Genomic DNA, 22,494 nt, shown 5'->3' with positions numbered 1-22,494 from the left:
ACTAGTGCTATATGCATCCAAACCATAGTAATGCACACTTACGGAGTATATGTTTCACACTTATGATACCCCTCTTATGCAGTTTTATTAGCACTCTTAACATGAACATGTTATAATGCACACTTATGCATTGTAATATGCACACTGTAGTCTCGAATTCTGCACAGTATTTGTTATAATGTGCCTAACCATATGTATAATAAGATTATTCTTTTATGCAACAAAAGAAGTTGTTGATGAGAACTGAACTATTGTCATCTCTCCTGGAAATTCGAAATTATACATTCCTAATATGAAAAATGATTTGAAGTCATTCATTGGTCAATTGTTTAGGACAATTAAAGATGGTTACTTGTTTTACCATAATGCAGGGCAAGCTATATTTAATGTACGTAAGAACAAAAAAACATTATCCAAGGATGGTAGAAAAACTGTTGTTTGACTCTATATATTACGCAACAAGAAAGGACAACAAGACGTTGGTTATGTTTTCGATGTTGATAGTTCAACTAAGCATAAGAAAAAATCGTATAGATGTGGTTGCATTGCCAAAATGGGGTTGAGTCGTGATGGAATATCTGGTTATGGAGTTAAATATTTGAAGAGCGCCACAATCATATGTTGCTAGACAAACCACATGTCCAGTTTATGACATACAATAGAAATCTGACATCCTTTCATCAAGACTTTATTCTTAATTGCTTGAAGTCGAACATTTGTCCTTCGACATCTTATAAGATGTATAAGAATTTTGCTCACTCTAATGTTGGGGCTTCATCACTTGATTTCAAAAACTTCAAAAGGGAAATGAAATTACACATGAGTGGCTATGATAGTCAAATGATGATTGACAACTTGAGGCACAAAAAAGGAAATTTGTGATCCATTCTACTTTGAGTATGATATCAATGATGAGAATCAGATTACTTGTTTTTTCAGGTGTGATCCAATTGCTTTTAAAAAACTATTCCTTCTTTGGTGATGTTGTTTAGTTGATGCAACCTATAACACCAACATGTAAGTTCCTTCCTACAATACATACTTAGTTATATAAAACTAAATACTTGAGTTATGTCATGCACATTTATTTCAAGTGGTATTATAGTATACACAGTTGTTGCACATATGCTTATTATATTATGCATCTGATCAACTATATTATGCACTCTTGTGCTTTCTTCGATGCATACTATAATATGACACAATGCACACTTATGCATATTAGTACTTTTTATTAATGATTATTCGTATTTTTTGTAGGTATGATATGGTCTTTGTACCTTTTACTGGGATTGATAATAACAAGAGTTTGGTTTATTATTGCATGATGATATTGCTTCTTATATTAGGTTGTTTAACAACTTTAGTAAGGTAATGGGTCATGAACCATATGTGCTCTTAACTGATCAAGATGATGGAGTTAAGGCTGTTGTTGAAACTGTTTTCTTATCTGTTGTCCACTGTTTTTGCATGTGGCACATTATGTTCAAGATCCCGATTAAAGTGAAGCTACATTCATCTAAAATTGATGAGTTTAGGTAGATATTCAATGCAATAATTTTGGAGTCCTGATATCACACAAGATGATTTTGAGCATTCATGCAGTTGTATTATATCTTATTTTGAACTCCATTCAAACAACTAGATGTAAATAATGTTTGATCTTCGTCATTTATGGATTCTTAATTTTTTTAAAGACACTCATATGGGTGGGTTTCTTAGGACAACGTCGAGTTTAGAGAGCCTAGACAACGTTTTCACTAAATTCATATGATTAACATCTTGCCTTGTTGTGTTTATGATGCAATTTGAGAATGCAATCGACTCACAAAAGCACAACAAACTGAAACTTGTTTATGAATCTTCAACTTATCAACTCTCTTTCGAAAGTCCATTTTTAATAGAGAAGTATTGTACATCAGTCTTCACTATTTCTGTTTTATGACTTGCAAGATGAAATCTGCTCCTCTCTACTCCATGTAGTCTCTGACTTGGTGAAAGAAGGGGATCTCCATATCTATCACATTCGAGGTATTGATTGGAAAACTTATTTTGTGTAGCATCTAAAAAAGATGAAGAAATAATCTGCTCTTTCAATAAGTTTACTTGAATCAGTCTTCCATGCAGCCACATGTTTTTGCTTCTTAGAAGTTTTGATGTGCATACATTGCCTGATAAATATGTACAATCTCGATGGACAAAGAAATCGATGTTGAAGCCGAACTTTCAAATTAATGGATCTATATAAACAGAGTTTTGATATGGATGAAAAGAAGTTATTGACAACTGATTGGCGGCATCTTGTACATCATAAAGAGTGGAAATTAGCATCAACTACAGGCAAAATAGGCCACAAATGGAGCATATTGCCGTAATCCTGACTTAGTGGAGTCAAGTGGCTAAATACGAGGATTACGTGCACAAGGGAGAAGACACGGAAGGCGAGGAGCAAGCACGGGACAAGAAGAGAAGCAAAAGGGGCAAATTGCCCTGGACGCGACCGCGTCCTAGGACACGCGACCAAGAAAGGCCAATCGCTCAGGGGCGTGACCGCACCACACAAGACGCGCCTGCGCCCTAGTCACTAGTGGGCGGCGCGACCGCGCTGACAGAGACGCGCCCCCGCCTTTGCTAAATCCTGCGCCGCGAGAAGCCCTAGTTTCGTGGGATTAATTGGGCTCTTTACCTAGATTTTGTATAGTTTCGGGTTGGGCTTTCACATACTTTATTTCTAGGATTTTGTTTTCTTATTTAAAGGGAGAGTTTTTTCTCCCCCCTAAGCATCACATTTTCTACACAATAATTAATTAGCTTTGTTAGTTTCGGGCTCGGCTTTCACATACTTTATTTCTAGGATTTGTTTTCATATTGATCATTACGCTTCTTACTCTTTTGTTCTCTTTCTCTCCCGCACTTCAGCAAAGTCTTCCAAAATGGAAGCGCAAATATCAAAATTCCAAATACAACATGGAAATTCATAGAAGTCTTCAAATTAGGGCATGTAACTTCATCTAAAGCTTAAAATCGAAGCGGAAATGGAAGAACTGAAAATCTAGATTTGATTATCCTTTAAAACCGAAGAGAAAAGCTTCTATGCATACCTTTTCCTCTTTTAACCATATTCAACTACTATCTATTACTTGAATTCGACTTGATGAAGTTTAAAAACCTAAGATTCGGCTTCTATTTTGCCTTTGCATTTTTTAGCTTTGCGTTTCATGTCTCTGTTTTGAAACAGATAGTAGGTGAATTGATTTGGATGTGACAGTTTGGCTCCAATTTTTCGTGCTTTTAATTGACAAGTGTGAGGTTCAGTTGGGCAGGAGAGCGCATGAGAGCAGGTAGTGACTTTTTTTCTTTTCATGTGCATGAGAACGTTGGATCCGGGAAGATGAACTATGGGAATTTGTTGTCCATTCTCATTTACTAGAGCGTTCTCACCTGATTTAATTCCTTTAAATCCCTCCTTTCCAATTTCGAAACATTGATATTATGAACAGGATAGAGTATCACATTTCATCGTTAGCATAAAACTACATTGATATGGTTGGCATTAGATTGCTGGAATCTTGTAAATAGTTTCCAGTAATGCAAAACATTCCACTAGAGCATAGTATTTTATGATAACTGGACAAAGCACCTTTTTCAGTGTCAGCAACATTTTCATTTTACATCTAGCAAATGACTAAAAAAAGGTTAACAAGCAATGTCAAAGTGGCTATTGTCTTTAAAACCACAGTTACAGAAGAAAGATACACAAAACCCACTGACAGAGACAACCCACAAATGAATGAATCAAATCACATAGCTGAAGTCCTCTCATACCTTCTTCTTGATCTTCTTCTCCCTTTGAGCCCTCCCAGCAACACTCTTGTTCTGGTTACTGACGGAACCTTCTTGGGCGCTGCACATCTGCGACTTCAACTTATTCCCAAACTTCTTAGACACATTTCCCCACACCGAATTACTATGCGATCCTCCCTTCCCCTTCCCCAGCTTCTCTATCTCTTGCTTCATATTGCAGCATTCCTTCTCCAGCTCTGAGACCCTCAACCTCATGTTGTCCATTCCCACTTTCAGTACTTGATTCTCCCTAACAGCTGTGGCCCACCCTCCTCCTCCTCCTCCCTCGGTGGGGCCGCTCCTTAGCTGCCTGGACCCACCACCGCCGCCCTCCAGATTCTCGGAGACCAGAAAACAGCCGGCAATGGAGTTTCTGAGCTGAAGCTGCTCGAAGAAGAGGACTTGGACTATCACTCGTAGTGGCAATCTCTCGTTCTGTGCAGCGTGTGTGCATGCCTCTAATGATAGCTTCTGGCAATCCATTAGTCTGCACAGCTGTTCTCTCTCTGTTTCGGTTAACCATGGATGAGACTGCACCCAATTCAGTCAACAACATTAATAAATAATATTTTGGACTAAAATGCCACTTCAACAGAATTACATGCACAATGCGAGAAAATAAAAAAAGGGTATTCTTGTCTATATTTGTCTAAAATGTCGAAATGGACAATGTAACTTGAACGCAAGCTAGAAGGCTAGATGGACAATGCTCCCTCCATGTAAGAATAAGTGCCATCTAATAAAAAATCAAGGTTGTAAAAATAAGACTAAATTACCCCTTTTTGGTTCCTAAAAAACTTGGTAACTTATAATCAATTGATAATTAAGTTAAAAGAGGAAATAAGTGGATTAAAAGTCATGATTTATTTGTGAATTAAGAGGTGTTTGTTTGAAACAAATTATATTATGAAACATAGGGAGTATGTTATTACAAGTTACCTACAAACTGATACTGTCTATGCAAATGTTCTTTATTTATAGTGTGAAATGAAAGCATTAGTACCTTTAGATAAATGTCAATTGCACGGTAAAGACCGTCATCCAACGGCCTGGCATATTCAGGGACAGCCTCAGCAACGGCCTGAAACTTGGGAAGTTTCAAATTAACATCAGGAGCCACCTCAGCCAAATACCCATCAATCAGCTTCGCAACCATCGTAATTGGCATCAAAGAAGGCGACCCCATAAGCTGAGCATCATCAATCGAGCTCGGGGAAGCGCCACCTGTCGCCTGATCCATCGCCAAGAAGTGCTCAAGAATCCTCTGCACACACTCCACATTGTACAAAGTCTCCATCGAATACGTGAAATTAGGCATCAAAAGATCATCCAATGAAGCTTCATCAAGTTGCATCCCTATCCTCCTTTCAAGATTCGCTATACAACTCGGCCCCACGTGAAGAATCATTGATGTTTTCAGAAGACCGAAAAGAAACTTAGTTGACACAAGACCCTTTTGAATCGGTATTAGCTTGTCAATAACTTCAATCAAATGTTTTTGTTCTTCTTCGCTAGGTATATTGCCCGAGGATGATGACGCCATTCTAGTGGAATCGCCGCCATCGTGCCTCCGGTTAAGCCCCGGAATATACTTTTTCGCGTAAAAAGAAACCGACCCGGATATTATTTCGGGTCGGATCCCGGAAGATTCCATGGCCGATATCAACCTTTGGTACAAATGTAAACTCAAATTGGAGGCGTCATCATACCACCAGTCCGAAGTGGTGTTTTTGGTTTAGCGCCGGTACTTATACCATTCCACAACACACTACCGCCGGGGCTTTGCATGCGCTCCATAACGGGCCAACCAAACAGATTCGGGTCAGTGCTGGCTTTAGCCGCCATTGATTCAATACATCTCTTTGTGATTTCGAGGTCGTCAGCATAAGGTAGAATCTCATCACAGGTTTGGAGGGCTCTAATGGAATCTTTCCAGCTTCTAAGAACGATTTGATTCAGAAACATTTCGGCTTGCGTGATAAGATTCCCTTCGCCGTAGTCCTCAGTCATTTCGAGGTGCTCGGCGGCGCAACGTAGATGGACGACGTTGGAAGATGTCAGTTCGAGCTTCACGCCGTAGCAGAATTTTGCAACGAGTTCGAATGCTTTGGCGCCTCCTGGGAGATCGACAATTCTTATTGTACAGCCGTCGTCTTCGTCGTTTTCTGATGCTTCGGCGATTAGTCTCTCCATTACACCACTTCGTGATAGCAGAGGGAACTGCAAGGAATGAAACGGTGTTCAAAGTTTGTCATGTGCAAGTAAAACAGAGCATTATTGACTCAGTTAAAGCAATCATCTAGAGAGTATCTGATTCAAATTCTACCTCTAATAAAAAGAGTGAATTTGTATCATACAAATGAAGAAGTGTAAAAACGATATATAGAAAAACAGTTACCTTGTGGAGGTGAAAGGACATCTCTCCAACCTCGACAACAATGTCACTTGGAAGGCCAGTTGCACAGAACCTGAAAAAACAAGGTACAGATAGATTCAAACATATATACTCTCCAAATGCAGTTATGTTAATGCAACGAAGTCTTGCTAACATCCTGTTACTATAGATGCAAAATCTTAAGAACTCTGAGCATGTACAAATTCTCAGATTAAGGCAGGGAACCTTATATGCAACAAAATAAAATCCTAGGGAATCTGTTCAACCAAGTATATATCTACATTTCTTGACCTTTTGAGATCACACAAGTAAATATGAAAGAGAAATGAAAATAGAGGGAAACAGCAGACAGCCAGAAAAGGGTTAAAGATAAGATTTAAGATAGCAACATACCAAGCTTGCCCTTTTCTCTGAAAGGCATCTGATTTGGATCCCAACTTCATGCAAGCCATATCTCAACACAATTTCAACAATGGAGGCAGCAGAATTGTACCAGACACAGAAAACTGGGAGTAGCCCCTTTCAAACCCTAATTACAAGCAACAGTCACCTCGCTCAACTGAAATTGAGCTCAGACTACAATCACACTCAAGAGAATACCCAAATTGACCAAATCCAACTCCTCAGAAGCATGGATTACCCATCGAATGCGATACCTTCTTGCAATGCTCAACTGAAAACCATCTCAAAGAAGCACTAGATTCACCCCAAAAACTGTTTCCAATCTCACAATATAGGAGCTTTATACTAGAGAAAAGTCTACAGCGAGGAAGAAGATGAAACAATTCAGTCCTTTTCAAAGGTTTCACCAGAAACCAACTCCAACAAGCAACTATAAACCTAACCCCGGGAAATAGAAAAGAAAGCAGCAAGCCCGAGAAGAAAGAAGAAATTGGAGCTGGAGAAATTAGGTCAACTCTCCCAGAAATATTCCCTTTGAAAAAACTGAATGAGAACAAAAAATTAACACTAAAAAACACCCCGAAACAACACAGCAGTTGAACTTGTTTGTTGCATTGCAGTGCGCCAAGCAACACACAGACCCAAAAAAACTTACTATTACGATTTGCCCTCTTAAGAACGATGACAGAAGATTCCAAAAATCCACCTCATATAGGCACATGGGAGAGGGACCAAAACCTCATCATTACTTAAAATCCCCACCATTAAAGTACGCCATTTTGGGCTCACAATGCACAATTAGTATAGTTTTATACTCCGTATACCATTAAGAAATGAATATTGTGATGTCGGAGTGGGAAAAAGAAAGGAGATGAATACCGGAGGGGGCCTGGTGGTGGTATAAACCCGAAGACATGCGTATTGATGAATGATGGTAAGAGCTCTGAAAAGGGAATTAGCAAGAACATAAAAAGGAAATTAATTTAGGAGAAAAAAGCCTGTCAAAGTCATAATTAGGCATGTGGGGTCATTGCCTTCAAGTATACTCATGTCTCCTTCCTGGGAATTACCGTTACACGACTCTGCATTTACTCATTAGTTTTGTTCATCGTAACCAAAACGCTGCTGTTTTCAATACTCTATTCCATACGCTATGCACTCCAGAATCCAAAGTATTACCTGCTATCAGTGTTACTCCACTATATTACTCCGTCCGTCCTTAGATAGCAATCTCATTTTAATTTTACACCTTCGTCGTTTTATTTCGTTAATATCTCTAATAATATAACTTTAAAAATTATAAAATTTTAATATTGTTAAAGTTTTTATTAAGACAGAATAAAATTAGACCACACATGACTATATTATTCTTAATACATTGAAAGTAATCAAGACAAGAATCATAAATTATAAATAATCTTACTTTTTAAAATAGTACTTTTATAAGGGAACGGAGGGAGTACCTTATTTTAATTTGTAATAGTATACAGTAATTGGGGCTCGGACCATTTCGGGTCAAAACATATCAAATTATATTAGGGGTCCGTTTTGTTAATTTGTATTAAAATTAAAATTAATGTTGAAAGTAGTTGCTGAATGTTAAATAACAGTATTGTTTTTGAAAAAAAAACAATGTTTGGTGTAGGGTGTCAAATTGTAAAATGAAATTTGTTAAATCACCTTAATACCTTCTTATTTTTATGATGTTAACTCTTTTTTAATTAACCTTTTCATTAATTTTATTCTTTGAGGCTACAATTTCTTTAACTAATTTTTGCCAATTGTACTTACCGTCCAATTTTTTTAAAACCCAGTACCATTTCTATAATTAATATTTTTAAGGCCCAATCTATTGTCTTCCTCTTGATTGATGAAGAATAAGTACCCACTTCATTTTAAAAAAAGAGTACTCAGTGATAGACACGTCTACGACGCGTCTATGGCACAAGAATTAGACGGTATTTTGGTATATATAATTATATTAGTGCATATGTAGATACATTGATGGTTCTATATGGAATGTGCAATATCACGTGATTAAGAAGGTTAGAAGACTTTCAAGCTTTGAAGACTTAGAAGAGCTAAAGAGAAGATCAAGACCGAAGGACGAAGACGAAGAGTAGAAGACTGAGTCATGCGAGTTGTGTAACACTGTATTGGATTAAAATGACTATTTGTCTCAGCTTCGATGTCTAAAAAAGTGATTCTAAGTTGAGTAGTTAGCTCTTGAAGTCTAGTTTCTACCCTGAAAAGATTAGCGTAATCGAAATTCAGAGTCAAAGTTATTGTGTTTTTTCTACAACGTCGCAGATGCTGAATTGCCTCGGCGGCACCTGCCGATTTGCTTGTTAGTTCGGCTGAGAATTTCTTTGTGGTTGGTGATCTCTTCCTTGTTAGACCGGTGTTTACTTTGCAAGTTTGGGTCCGGAAGACTTTAGTATTTTGCTCTAGTTGTGTTATTAGGGTTAGTGTCTATGAGAATATTATTAAGGTTTCTTCTCACTTCTCTCTCTTTTTCCCTTTGCCTTTCTCCCTTCGGGAGAATTTGGAGATTTCTTTATTGTTGTGCAAGATGAATATGGATAAACTTTCAAGCTTAGACAAATTATGAAGTTTCCAATTTTGATTATGTTGTGAGATTTTCTATTCCTTACATGTTATATTATCGATGTGTTCTTTTCATCTTGATCTGAATTGTTGATTGAATTATTAATTGGATTCTATATTGATCACCTAGGATTGGATTAGTTATTCATAGGACTATGGTAGATTATTGGCGGTCGTCGTAATCTATTTCTTTGAAGCAAGCATTCTGCCTGATTCAGGTTGAGTTAAGACTATGAGTTTAGAGAATTGAAATATAGGATAGCAGCGCTATCTATTTTTTGTATCCCCGTGCTCTTCGCATTTTATGCCTCCTTTGGTTTGAACCATTAGCGGTCGTTCTTGGTTAACTGATTAGGACAAGACTAGTAAACTCTCGGTCAGATATGCTAGTTAATTTCGTATAGGAGTAGGAACTCGATTTCAATATTTGGTATTGGATGAATTCTATGATCAACTTGTCTGTTGGAAACGGATTAATCTGGTTAAGCGCTTGGTCTATTGATTTTTTGCATTACTTTGTTCTTTCCCTTTTACCTTCGTTTCCCTTTATTCCTTTATTTGTTGATTGATTGTGGTCCCTTTGCTATATTGTGTCACTTGAGTGTTTGTCCTGACAAGGCTCGCATTCTGGTAATTGGTTACCGTGGGATTGACATTGATTATAATTATCAAGTACTTATACCTCTTGTGGATTTGACCGGTACTTCCGCTAGACTACTCTTGGGTTGTTTAGTTGAATATGTTTTAGAGTTTATAGAACTCTGTTTTGCATAGTCGTGTTTGTCTACCTATCAAACGATCGGGCAAACAAGCATTATCACCAGTACCAGAAAAAACAGTAGTCACTACTCAATTCACCAAAAAACCTCGTCTTCAACCCCCAACTTCTCCTTTGCAGATGACACTCTCTCTTCCATCAACAACAATCAAAGAACGGATCAAGGCAGAAAGCTCAAATCAAATGGGTTCATTTGAATAAAAGAATTGCATATCTCTGCAAATTCTTATAAATAAAAGGATTCTTTGCGGTTTAGGGTAAACGGTTCTTTGATGATGGAGGATCAATTTTTTTATACATTGCCCTCTGATTCAAATGTTTGAACTGGTAATTGATTTGTTTTTTTCCCTTCTTTTTAGAGCAGTTAATCAAAGGTCATATGTGAAAAAGAACACAGAGGATGATATAACAATGGAGAAAGTAATCCACATTGAAGAGTAAACACCCAAATTAGAAAGGATGTGAGATAGAGAATGAGTGAGAAGGAAAACGAGAAGTAGGAAATGAATATGAGACACTGTACACCTAAATTGAAGGATGTGAACAATAAAAATCCATAAAATCAGGTACCAAGCAGTGATTAAGGTAAAAATTGAAAAAAAAGTTGAAAATGAGGGTAAAGAGAAAATATATTTTTAATAATCTATCAATACATTGGAACCGTGACCCTCCTCACGATTTTGAGATGTCGAAATGAAGGGATATTTCAACACCTATCATCACTCATCAACACTATAGAAAAAACTTCGGACACACTCTCATGTTTGAAATCCAAAATATTAGTATTAATCAACAACTTCAACATCGATTTCAATCGAAACGAACGGATCATAGATAGGCTTATTGTGAGTTTATTGTCGGGTTAAATCAGTCAACTGTTTGACCAAAGAGGTTACACATTTAGCTCCTCTACTTTCCAATTGGATTGAACAATACACTTCCATATTTCATGAGATAATCTAGCAGAAGTTCCAAAATTCATTCCTTTCTTTGTGTCCAATCTACTTTGTTTTAGACTAAAACAACGTTTGAGTAGTTGTAATTCTTATCTTCATCTGGGATTTGCACGTGTAAAAAAATCATACTTGACGAAAGACAATATTGTGGTTTGTTGTGCTCTACAAGAACATCCAAAACCATGCAATTGAGAAGGTGTGTGAATTTGACAAGGCAATAAATAAATCTTGTAGAACACAAGACACTAAAAGTTAGGGTAAGCACAAAAAATCTTCATCATCAACATCGCTGAATAATCAGTACATCATACTTCCACAAACGTGATTAAGCATCCTAATACGGTGATATAATATCCCGTTATCAGCAGTAACAAGCCTAAAATAAGTTGATTAATCTCTACATTTCAACATGATCCCAATCAACAGGCTTATCTTCGAAATCGTAGTCCGGTTGCTGAAGCCTATTCCTCGCCAACTTGCTCATTGTTGCAAGACCTGAACAAAAACATAAAAAAGAGTTAGCTATTATACAAACTAGTCAAATTAATGAAAGATAGAACCAATCAGTACCTTCTACTACTTTGTAGAGCGATGGACCACCATCTATCTCCAGACACATTGTACTGTTCAAGGCTTTCATTTATATCTTCGTTGTGTTTTCCTTCCAAAACCCCTTGCAGCGTTACAACTGCGTCTTTTGTTTTCTTGAGTATGTTGTTGTCATCCTCAATCTCCAAATGCTGGAGATCATTCTGTGATGACGTCAGGCTGACAGCGAGAGCAAACTGGGCCGCGGCAGCCCAGCGGGCCGAAGCTAACCACCACCTTTGCCCATCACGCTCGCTTCTCGCTTCTGCAATCTTGTTTTCTCTTCCTTCAAGCGCTAAAGTGCGAAGATACTGAGCGTTTGCAGCCCCCGTGCTTTGGACCATCTTAGAGAATGCGCTTTCTTCCTTCAGTAGAAGTCTTTCTGGGGTATCATACTCCACTACCTATATTCATACAATCAAAAATTTACTTAGCTCTATATATTCATAATGAATGTACCATTTAAGTTACGTGACCGTTTTCAAACAATAAAACATAATAATTTTAATTGGAAAGAAGAATAGGATACCCGGCCAGAGTCTAGAAGGAGGATACGGTCGCAGTCAATGATAGTGTTGAGACGATGTGCGATGATGAGCATGGTGCATGACTTGAATTCTTCTCTAATGGTCTTCTGAATAAGAGCATCAGTTCTGACATCAACAGCTGCCGTGGCTTCGTCCAGGACAAGAATTTTCGATCTTCTGAGTAACGCCCTTGAAAGACTTAGTAGCTGTCTCTGTCCGACGCTGAAGTTCTCCCCAGCCTCTGATACCTGGAATGTCATGTTAAATTAAATAAGATTAAGATGGATGAATACAATTTAAAAGGCTTAAAATAATAAACACAAATAATCATTACCTCAGCGTCTAGACAAATGGATTCCTCCTTATGGCATCCTTTAGATGTGCCCTCTCTAGTGCTTCCCAAAGGTCAGCATCGTTGTGTTCATTAAATGGATCCAGATTAAACCTCACGGTTCCTGCACAACACATCACCATTATAAAAAAATGGTACAATTTGAATGATGTGTACTCCCAATTGAACAAATAGAAAAAAAGTCAATACAATGAAATTCCAGTACAATTTGAATGATGTATACTGCCTCCCTCCCATAATATAAGAGACATTTTCCATTTGGGTGTTCTTCCCATTACACATTTTAGGATTTTTTTTTACCTCTTCTTTATCTTCTCCCAATACACATTTCACTTTCCTCTCTCCTTTAATAATTATTTTTCCTTCTTCTCTCTATCTCTCTCCTTCCATTACTTCAACTTTTACTTTCTCTCCTCTTCAATTATCAAAATCACTCTTTTCTTAATTCTCTCAAAAAAATCCATTTGTCCCTCATATTGTGTGACGGAGGGAGTATGTGATAAGAGTGACAACCTTCATAGAGAGAAGGTAATATAGTGTTGAATACTACAATAAATGAAAATTGGGTTACCTGAGAACAAAACTGGAGCTTGAGGAATAATACCGAGAACCTTACGAAGATCCGTGAGCCCAAACTTGGCAATATCATAGTCATCAATAAGATCCTTCCTTTCTCCAACTCAACAATCCTAAACAATGCATTAAGCATGCTAGATTTCCCTGCACCGGTACGCCCAACTATCCCAATCTTATCACTCGGCGACACATTAAACGACACACCATGAAGAACAGCCGGAAGCTCAGGTCTATACCTCAGAACAACTTCCTGAAACTTAATAGAGCCAGATGAAGGCCAAGCAGGAGGCGGCCTATTACTTTCAATCACTTCCGGTGCTTCAGAAGGTAGATCTATATACGTACCAATCCTTTCAACAGAGTTTAAACTATTTTCTGCAAGGCTAGCGAGTCTTAGCACACCGGTTAATAGGCCGGTGATGTTAAGAGCGTAGCTAAGAAGAAGACCCATTGTTGAAGCGAACGCGGCTTGATTTTCTGCCTGTCCGTTCTGCATAACAGCGAATGTTGCAGTGAACCATATCATGAGGCCGCCGAGTGTTTCTAAGCGAATGGCGAGCCAACGGTTGCCGCTCATGTTCACCAGTGTGAACCGGAGGTTGTTGTCCATTGAGTTGCCGTTGACATTGGCCATTCGGTCGTATGCTTTGTACGCACGGATTGTGGATAGACCGTTTAGTGCTTCTCCGAATTGGGCGTATACTGGAGATCGGCTAACCGAGTCCAAACGCTTCACCTCACGTGCAGTGCTCTGTTGCAAGTTAAACTATGGGTCAGCATTGGTTCAAAACCGAACCGAAAACCGATGCAAACTATATTCGTTTGGTTAAAAACAGAATTAAAAAATCAATTAAAGCTATGTTTTGTTTGACTTAGATCTAATATAATTTCAAACATGACATATCTCACTACTAAGTTACCAAATATCGACTAAGAAGTTCGACATTCAAAGCTTTACCTCATACAAAATAAAATAGTTCTAAAAAGACACCCGATTGTTAAAAATAACAATAATGTCAGTCTATCACAGAATTGCAGTTTTCTTTCATCCTTTCAGCACCAAGGAAATCAAGTTTCCCTTCAATTCAAGGTCATCTGATTTTATTTTTGTATTCGGTTTTACCCGGACCAAACTGAAAACAACCAAAATATGACAGAAAAAGTTAAGTGAGTTGTGGGGTAAGTTCGTACTTGATAGTAGAGATAGGCGGCGTAAAACAAGACAAGAAGAGGCAATATGGCCCACAAGGACATTGTGCTGACAATGCCAATCAGTACGAAAGTTGAAAGGAGTTGCGACACTTGACCGATGAACATGTTAACGAATATTGCAACGCTTCTATCAATGTCACCCAGATCCTTGGCAAACGATTGATGATGCGTCCAAGCGGATTAGTATAAAAGAACACCATTGGAGCTCTTAAAATGGAGTTAAGCATAGCATCCATGGAGCCTTTTTGCTGCATAAAGACTTGAAGTGATAAACCAGTATGAATTCGTCAAGGCCACAAGAACCTGCATTGATTAGAAATGTTAGGTTTAAGAGTGTAACAAACATACCCTATAAAAAGATTAAAGATGAAGATTACCTGTCCAAATGAGAGAAGTGCATAAATTTAAGTTGTAGAAGCCTGATCCGTATTGCTTGGGACCACTTTGATCTGTCCAGTAGCTCAACCACGTACTACTTGAAATCCTCAAAGTTTCAGTTAAGATGTAGCACGAAAGAAGTATCATAACTACCCACCACCCTCCAAGGGCATTCTTGTACCTGTTCGTGCCAGAAAATACAAATAATCGGTTTCCATAATAATATGAAAAATGAGTAATCCATGCTAAATACCTCACTAAAACACTCCAACTGACAACTCCAGTTTCTCGTTCTTCTTGCTTTACGAGTACGGATTTTCCTTTCGGTTTCTGTGCGTTTTTAGGACCTTTAGATGCATCATCTACTGTTCCATTGGCAATAGGTTCTAATGCTGTTTGATCATTATTGACAGGCTGTTCATTCTCCTCGGTGTATTCTTCCATTTTTCCAGCATTTTCCATTAAATTCTGAAACATTGGGCCGTTGTTTGAAAGCTCTTCAAAAGTGCCCTCTTCCTTGATCATGCCATCATGTACCAAAATGATCCTATCAACCTGTGAAAGAAAATGGAGCTGGTTCGTGACTAAGACCCTGGTCTTGCCTCTTAATTCCTCCTTGATACATTTCTCAAACACCTGAAACAAAGCAATAACTGAGCAAGAGAAACATTTCACATGAATTAGACAATAAAGTAGGTCATGCAACATTTGGTGCTTACCTGTCTTCCCACGTGAGCATCTAAAGCACTCAAAGGGTCATCAAAAATGTATACATCTGAATTGGAATATACAGCTCTAGCCATGGAGACTCTTTGCTTTTGCCCGCCACTAATATTCACTCCTCGTTCACCTATCTCAGTGAGATCACCGCCCTACAAGAAAAGTTAATTTCCACCGGTTAAGCAACAACTGAGGGTTGACAAAGCATCAATCATATAGCAGAGTATGACTTACAGGGAGTACTTCAAGATCATGCTGCAGGGCCGTTACATGTATTGACCTGTCATATCTTGCTGGATCAAAGTTGGATCCAAACAATATATTATCACGTACCTGCAAAAGCAACAATGGTTAATACATGAGTTGATCTATATGTTGTTATGGTTTATGCAGAGATGTGCAGCTTACAGTAGCATTAAAAATCCAGGAAACTTGAGGAACATATGCTACAGATCCTCTAATGACAACACTTGTATCTGATGATGTAGCAGGGAGTTCTCCAAGCATTGCAGATATTGAGTGACGTCTTCCCTTCTCCTGTACTGCCTACAATCGCAACCAAACTTCCAATTGGTACGTCCAAATTCACATCACACAGCGTGGGTTTCTCTTGCTGCAAACATACATGAAATCAAGTTTTAGTGAAACCGAGAAATTTGTAGAGTAAGAATTTAAAAGGATAAGGGACTGAAACCTTAGATTCCCATGCAAAGTTTCCGTTTCTTATTGATACGGCCGGCAGACCTGGTTGGACAGGGGGGTTTGGTAAAAGAAGTCTTTCTTCAGCCAGTAAGAGTTCTTCCAGTCGTGTGAGAGAAACATTTGCATTCACAACCTGCATTATGTAAACAAAGTCATATACTTATACTGAATGAGAAAATGAGGGAAAAGAGGAGAAATTTGAGTGCACCTGAGTTATGATGTTGGGAAGCATAAAAAGTGGAAAGCGAAGAACAGCGAATAGAGAGAGTGAAGTAAATGCCCTTGCAGGTGTCAAATCTCCCCCAAGCAACGAGAACATCCCAAACGAAACCACCGTTACCAAAACCGGTATGCTGCTCAGTATAAAACTATTCAGCTGCAGAATCAAAACATAACAGTGAAATACCAGTCAGCATGAGGATCATAAATACATACACACATGTAAGGTAGAAACAATAAAAAAATACATGCATTGATCCATGATTGAAGAATGAAATCTGCACAAAAATATTTTTGCATGTAGAAAATGATTTTCCATACCGCTCCTAGTAGTTGAGCCTTGCGGAACCAGGACAATTCTTCAGACCGGGCACTTTGAACCTTCGACTGGAAACTACTCTCCCATGCATAGCATCTGGATATTATCAGCAAAGAAGCTAAATTCAGCATTGATCAGTCCAAAAATGAAAGGGTACAGAGACAGATATTAAAGGATCTTACTTGACTGTATCCATGGCAGCCAAAATTTCATTCATGAGGCCAATTCTCTTGTCAGTGCGCTGCAAACCCTCCTTAGACAGCTTTTGCATTTTGCTAATAATTAATGTCTGTTCCAGAAATAACAGTACAACACTATTATCTAGTATTCTTCGCAGCACCACTACCTTAATAATTAGAATTCTTTTGTTTTTACCTGCACAGGGAACAAGAAAACCAACAAGACAGCACCGACGATTGAGGCAACCCCCAACTCCCTGTAAAGGAGAAACATAGCAACAACGATACGGAATGGAGCCAGACCATAGAGTGTGAAGTGATTGGCATATTTGCTGTAAACAAGAACAAACCACATCATTAACATCTATGCAAGGTAATTATGACTGATTACAGATCAAATATCTCTATCTAGTTAACAGGATGATGGTTATCATAAATAAAGATACATGCCTGTAGTGCTTCAGCGTCAGTTGTCATCAGGTTGGTTATTTTGCCAGAAGCAAATTTTCTACGACTTTCATGGGTCAGCCGTAAAGATTTGCGAAATACGGCAGCAATCTGCATGATGAGCCAGACCATTGTATCATTAAGTTCTTAAGATCCGTTTCCATCTAAACAAAGATCAGAACTGCATATATTATACAACCAAATATGCAGTATTAATTTTCCATAATTGTGGAGTCCAAAATGAGGTCAAAAGCCTAATCTGTAAAACCAATAAATACTTATCCCTCTAAATTGGCTAATTAAGTTAGAAGATTTATAGCTATATTTTTATGGAGGCATTTTATAGACATTCCAGAATGACCAGATAGGAATCATAAATTTTCATCCTTATGAGAGACATGTAATAGTACTGGTGTCTTGACAGTGAAGACGAAATTAAATTTCTAATTTTTCCAGCAGTTTATTGAAATACATTCAAGAATTAAGGGAATAGCTATACAATTAATCCATACTGAAGTAATCAATAAAGAAAATGTCAAGCACGCAGCAAAGCCATTTCCTGATGCATTATTAAATAGATGAAAAGCAAAGAAGCACTGTCAGAAATAAGTTTACCAAAGTTGATCTCAGGCGGAAACCAACACGCATGACATTCTGGAAGTATTGGGCCTCGAATAACACCCCTAGAGACTGGACAAGGTGAAAATTTAAAGTTAATAATCCACATAAATTAGAAGTTCAAATGCCTCCACAACTTCAGTAGAATTACAAGTAAACCATACGATGAAGATTAGTTTTCTCCACATGATTCATCATGTCAGAACTCCAGGAATTTAGAGGCAAGATATGCAAAAATATCAACCTACAGTATATCCATGGATATACATGTACGTGAATGGAAGTAAACAAAAAATTCTATAAAGTTACGCAACTGCCAAATACCCCGAAAAGAATTGAAGACATCATGTTAATCAATATCTGTTGTAAAAGAACATAAAATTGCATCTAAAGAAGGGAAAAAAGAATGAACAACTTGATTATTTATTTTTTAAAGGAGAACAACATGATTGAGACATTGTCAATCTAAATTTGATGGAGTATTTACCTAGCAACTAAATCTAACAGGTAAGGGATAATGAATTTTTGATATTTATGCTTCAAATGAAGACATATCATACTCCTAAATTGCTCGAAGATAATGTGTTAGCCTCCCCTAAATGTAAGATTTGTTAGCGTCCATATTGTAGATTCCTACTAAAAATAAATGATAGAAGAGATAGGAGTTTTAAGTTCTTTTGTAGATATTATTCAAACCATTCAAAATTCAGTTGTTGTACTGATATAAAAAGAATAGTCAAATAATAAAAGTTTCCGGTAGCAGATAAAAATACACTGTTAAAGCTCTAGAAATCAGTAGCCTCTGAGACGCATTATGATACGATCCTGATCCTAGTAGAATATATATCTTATTTAATATATTAGTTATTAGAAAATCTATCTTTATTAGTTAGTAGGAAATCTATCTTTACTTTAATTAATATTTTATAGTTAGTAGAATCTATCTTGTTAGGAGAATTAGCCTGTATATAGTTATCGATTCTCTGTAATTTCATTAAGCATTATCAATCAATAAAGGTTCTACCTTGGTAGTTTAATCTCTAATTAAAAGATTATAGGTTGTTGGATCTCAAATCAAAAGATCAATACGTTGTTCGATCTCAAATCAAAAGATCAATCCTATCTATCGAGACTCGAGGAATCGAGTCTCATCACATTAAAGCTGTGAAAGGTGGTATAAATAATGCAAGCAGATCAAAGAAATATAATAGCCATTGACTTAGATACGTACCACTCCAAGGAATATTGAAAATGCATACACATAACCAATCCATGTCGGGTCCCCACGTTGCATGGACTGCACATAGATCAACAGACAACATAAGACAGAAGTTACAAAGCAGAAATAAATAATGAGATGTTAAGAATAGGAAGAAGCAATAGAAAGGATTATTTCAATGTAGCACCAGACCTTAAGAAGACTGTTGAGTAGCAGTGGCCCCACAAATTGTGAAAGATCATTGCCAATCTAAATTACAGAAACAGAAAATATATTAGAAAGTTCACAAATAGCATAAACTAATAAGCTAAAAGAGAAAAACAAGTGCATAGAAGGAAATTATCTAGAATATTAGTCTCATAAACCAGAAAAAAATAATAATTCAACTTTCTAACCTTCCAGAAGCCTCCCAACCAAAACCTAGCAAAGATGAAGATAAAGATTGAGTTCAATTAGACTGCCAACTAACAACCTCATACTGAGATAAACTTTGAGAGATGAGATCACATTAATACCTTCCTCCAAGGCTACTATTCAATGCCCTTAGTAGCCATGGCCTTTGTTTCCTTGATTCATCCACCCAACACCTCTGAAAACTACAAAGGGGCATTACAGTCAATTAACAATGATGACAGATAGGCAGTGTTTACGCACACAAGATAGAACAAGTACATACTTGCTGTACAAAGTTTCAGTCCGTTCCCAGGTATCTAACTTCCAAATATCTTTCTCTGTCAGTGGTCTCTTATATCCTAGCTCCATCAGGGGGTTCATCCATGTGAAAAAGATTTCTGACCAAGATACAAGAGCATAATAGAATCAGATAAGATATGGAAGGACAAATTCATCAAATAAACACTCCTTATAAATCTACAGTATCTACTATCCATTTGAATAAACCTAGAATATACATTCTTCTAATTACGAGTCTAACAGAAATGTTTTCATTTTTTATAAATGTATAACAACAGACAGCCTATGAGAGTGATTGCCTTTTCATGTAGAACTCTGAGCAATTTGAATATAATGAAGTAGAAAATCTCAGATAGCACAACAGTATCGTAGAAAACAGAATACTTACTAGAAAATATGTTTACATGCCTTTCGGGACAAATTTGCTCTGTCCCTGGAAGTTCTTCATAGTCAGTGTTCTCAACTACATCATCCCTCAGTGGAGTATAGCCTGGATAAGGATCCAAATTTGGAATGTAGACAAACAGTAGTACTCCAAATAAACCCTAAAACAGAAGGGAAAAAATGCAGACTTAGTGCTGTGTATTGAAGTTATTTAATACCAAAATTATGGTGTCAGCAGTAGCGTCATATTGATGAAACTAGAAATCTGAATACAAATTGCTAATCTCACAAAAAACTAGTCACTGCAGACCAAGGCACCAAAAATGCATTGTATTCAATTCTAAGTGTTTTTGGTTGAAGGTGTTTATGTTTATGTGAGAACAATCCATTTACATGGAGCTTATGTACCATTTAAATGTCAATTGCATTTTTCATAGTCTCACACTACGCACTCAATAAGAACATGTTCAGAGCTTTTTTACGTTAAGCAGCTTAACTGACTTGTTTGCTGAGCATCAACCATAAATGCAAGAAAAAGTTAACCGCATGCCCTATATATAAAGTTATACATGATAAACTCAAAGATGGCAGAACAGACCTGGATAACCACCTCACTGATGTATAGGTGTAGCACAAAACTGCAAGGACAGCAGTACTACATTAGTAAAAGCTATATAAATAGAAGAATGCTAATGATTATACCTTCTTGACAGTCTTGTGGAAATGCTCATAATAATAGGCATGAACAAAATGGAGAAATCACATTGAACATAGTTTTTCACATAAAGAAAAGAAAAGATACCTGTCATAGAACTCCCTGACTGAAAGCACGAGGTTGAGGGCAACAGCATCACCTACCAACGCATATAACACTCCAAACCTGACAAACCATCTAAAATCCCTAACATAGACTTTAGTCTCCACCACGGTCATCAGCAGCATTGAACACCAAGCTAGAGCCTCAATAATCAGGGAAACCACCTGGAAACAAAAAAAAACAAAAAAAAAGATTCAATGAATCTTTCTTACAAAACAGAGAGCTTGAATAAACTGGAATCTGTCAAAAACAAACCTCGTATGGAGCCAGACCACCTTGGCCATCAAGGTTAAACAATGAGATACCCATGACAAGTCTGAACAAAGGTTCAGCTGCTGAGTATCCAGCCAATAAAGCCAGCACATAGTTGTAATACTTTGACCTTAAGCAGAATCTTGGGGCCTTGAAATTCTTCTTCATCAGCCATATACGGTAAAGGCTGAGACCGATGAGAGCCAAATGAGAAATACAGATAACAATGGAGTCAACTGCACATGGCGTGTAACCACCCAATGCATTTTCAACTAGCTTTGCCCACACACCATTTGCCACTGGCCGGCAATACCATTCCAATGGCTCAAAAGCCATCGCTGATCAGATCAAATCAAATCCTTATCTTCTCTGGATAATACTTCACCAACTGCACATCAACATTGAATCAGGTGTTTATATTAGCACAAGGGATATCAAGGCCAAAAACAGCATCATCAATAATCACCGCAGGTCCATTACATTTAGATACTATGGAGTATGATTAACCTGGTTGATTTCTTATAGATGGAGAGTTAGAGAACCTGCAAGCATTTGTTATAGGGATATGAAACACACACGAAATGAAGCTAAAAACCACACACAAATTACACGGAGATTGTCGTAATGCAATTTTCTAGTTGCGGAAATTAAAGGAAGGTTGACTTAGATTAACACGGATAATGACTTAGTCCTAATTTCCATTTTCGCTACGGAAGATACAACTTCACCAGTGACACAAAAGTTCCATTGTTCCCATTTGATTAGCCAGAAAATATAAATACAGAAAATAGAGTAATCTTCGCTTGATCGCTTCCAAGAAAAACATGATGAAACCAATTAAGCAAGTGAAACTCACCAATCAAAACCCAGGCGAGTCCTAAAGTTGAATCAGCTTTTACACAAACCACGTCGCGGGTAAAACATTAAATGCAGCGGTGCGAAACTTTTCATACAGCAGTGATGAGCCGGCAGAAAGGAAGAGATTGAAGAACAACTTTTCGTAGATTGAAAGCTGAGTGAGAGAGGAGCATGAAGAGAATGAAATTAGCATAAATTCGAATGATAAAATAGCATTTATAGAGTTGTTGGGTCATAGCGAGGTACAAGATTTTCTGGCGTCACCGCTTACGATGGATTTTCAAACAACAGTTCCAGCACAAATTCTGATATATAAATTACAAAAAAGAAAATAAAAAAGTAGTCGTAGGCTTTTTTCTTCCCCCAAATTTGGACGTTTTTGACCTAAAAAACAAGGGAGGGGGGCCAGTCTGAAGTGCACAGTAGTGGATTTAATTGTTTTAGGGTTTTTGT

At 37.5% G+C, this 22,494-nt stretch overlaps 2 protein-coding genes across 2 annotated transcripts; both read right to left on the bottom strand.

The window, feature by feature from the left end:
* Positions 1–3,169: 3,169 nt before the first annotated feature.
* Positions 3,170–6,690, bottom strand: LOC141249548 (uncharacterized). Its single transcript, XM_073669670.1, is given in 6 exon segments — positions 3,170–3,466; positions 3,826–4,374; positions 4,847–5,574; positions 5,577–6,063; positions 6,242–6,311; positions 6,632–6,690. Coding segments are annotated over 6 exon segments (2,190 nt in total).
* A 4,688-nt stretch (positions 6,691–11,378) lies between these two features.
* Positions 11,379–21,519, bottom strand: LOC141249547 (uncharacterized). The gene is given in 35 exon segments (XM_073669669.1): positions 11,379–11,476; positions 11,552–11,573; positions 11,575–11,973; positions 12,099–12,344; positions 12,431–12,444; positions 12,447–12,551; positions 13,020–13,112; positions 13,115–13,775; positions 14,216–14,394; positions 14,397–14,469; positions 14,471–14,539; positions 14,614–14,640; positions 14,642–14,795; positions 14,868–15,250; positions 15,334–15,486; positions 15,569–15,667; positions 15,743–15,850; positions 15,852–15,947; positions 16,029–16,169; positions 16,245–16,412; positions 16,577–16,670; positions 16,757–16,863; positions 16,950–17,051; positions 17,053–17,085; positions 17,204–17,311; positions 17,816–17,890; positions 19,050–19,115; positions 19,230–19,286; positions 19,433–19,457; positions 19,553–19,633; positions 19,714–19,828; positions 20,119–20,275; positions 20,713–20,752; positions 20,917–21,095; positions 21,187–21,519. Coding segments are annotated over 35 exon segments (4,860 nt in total).
* Between the last annotated feature and the right edge of the window lie 975 nt (positions 21,520–22,494).

Source organism: Phyllobates terribilis, unplaced genomic scaffold, assembly GCF_046119375.1.
Source record: "Phyllobates terribilis strain yellow unplaced genomic scaffold, ASM4611937v1 Scaffold_4750__1_contigs__length_57583, whole genome shotgun sequence".
Classification (NCBI taxonomy): Eukaryota; Metazoa; Chordata; class Amphibia; order Anura; family Dendrobatidae; genus Phyllobates; species Phyllobates terribilis.
The sequence above is the reverse complement of the archived record's forward strand: the minus strand, read 5'-3'. Positions and strand labels throughout refer to the sequence as shown.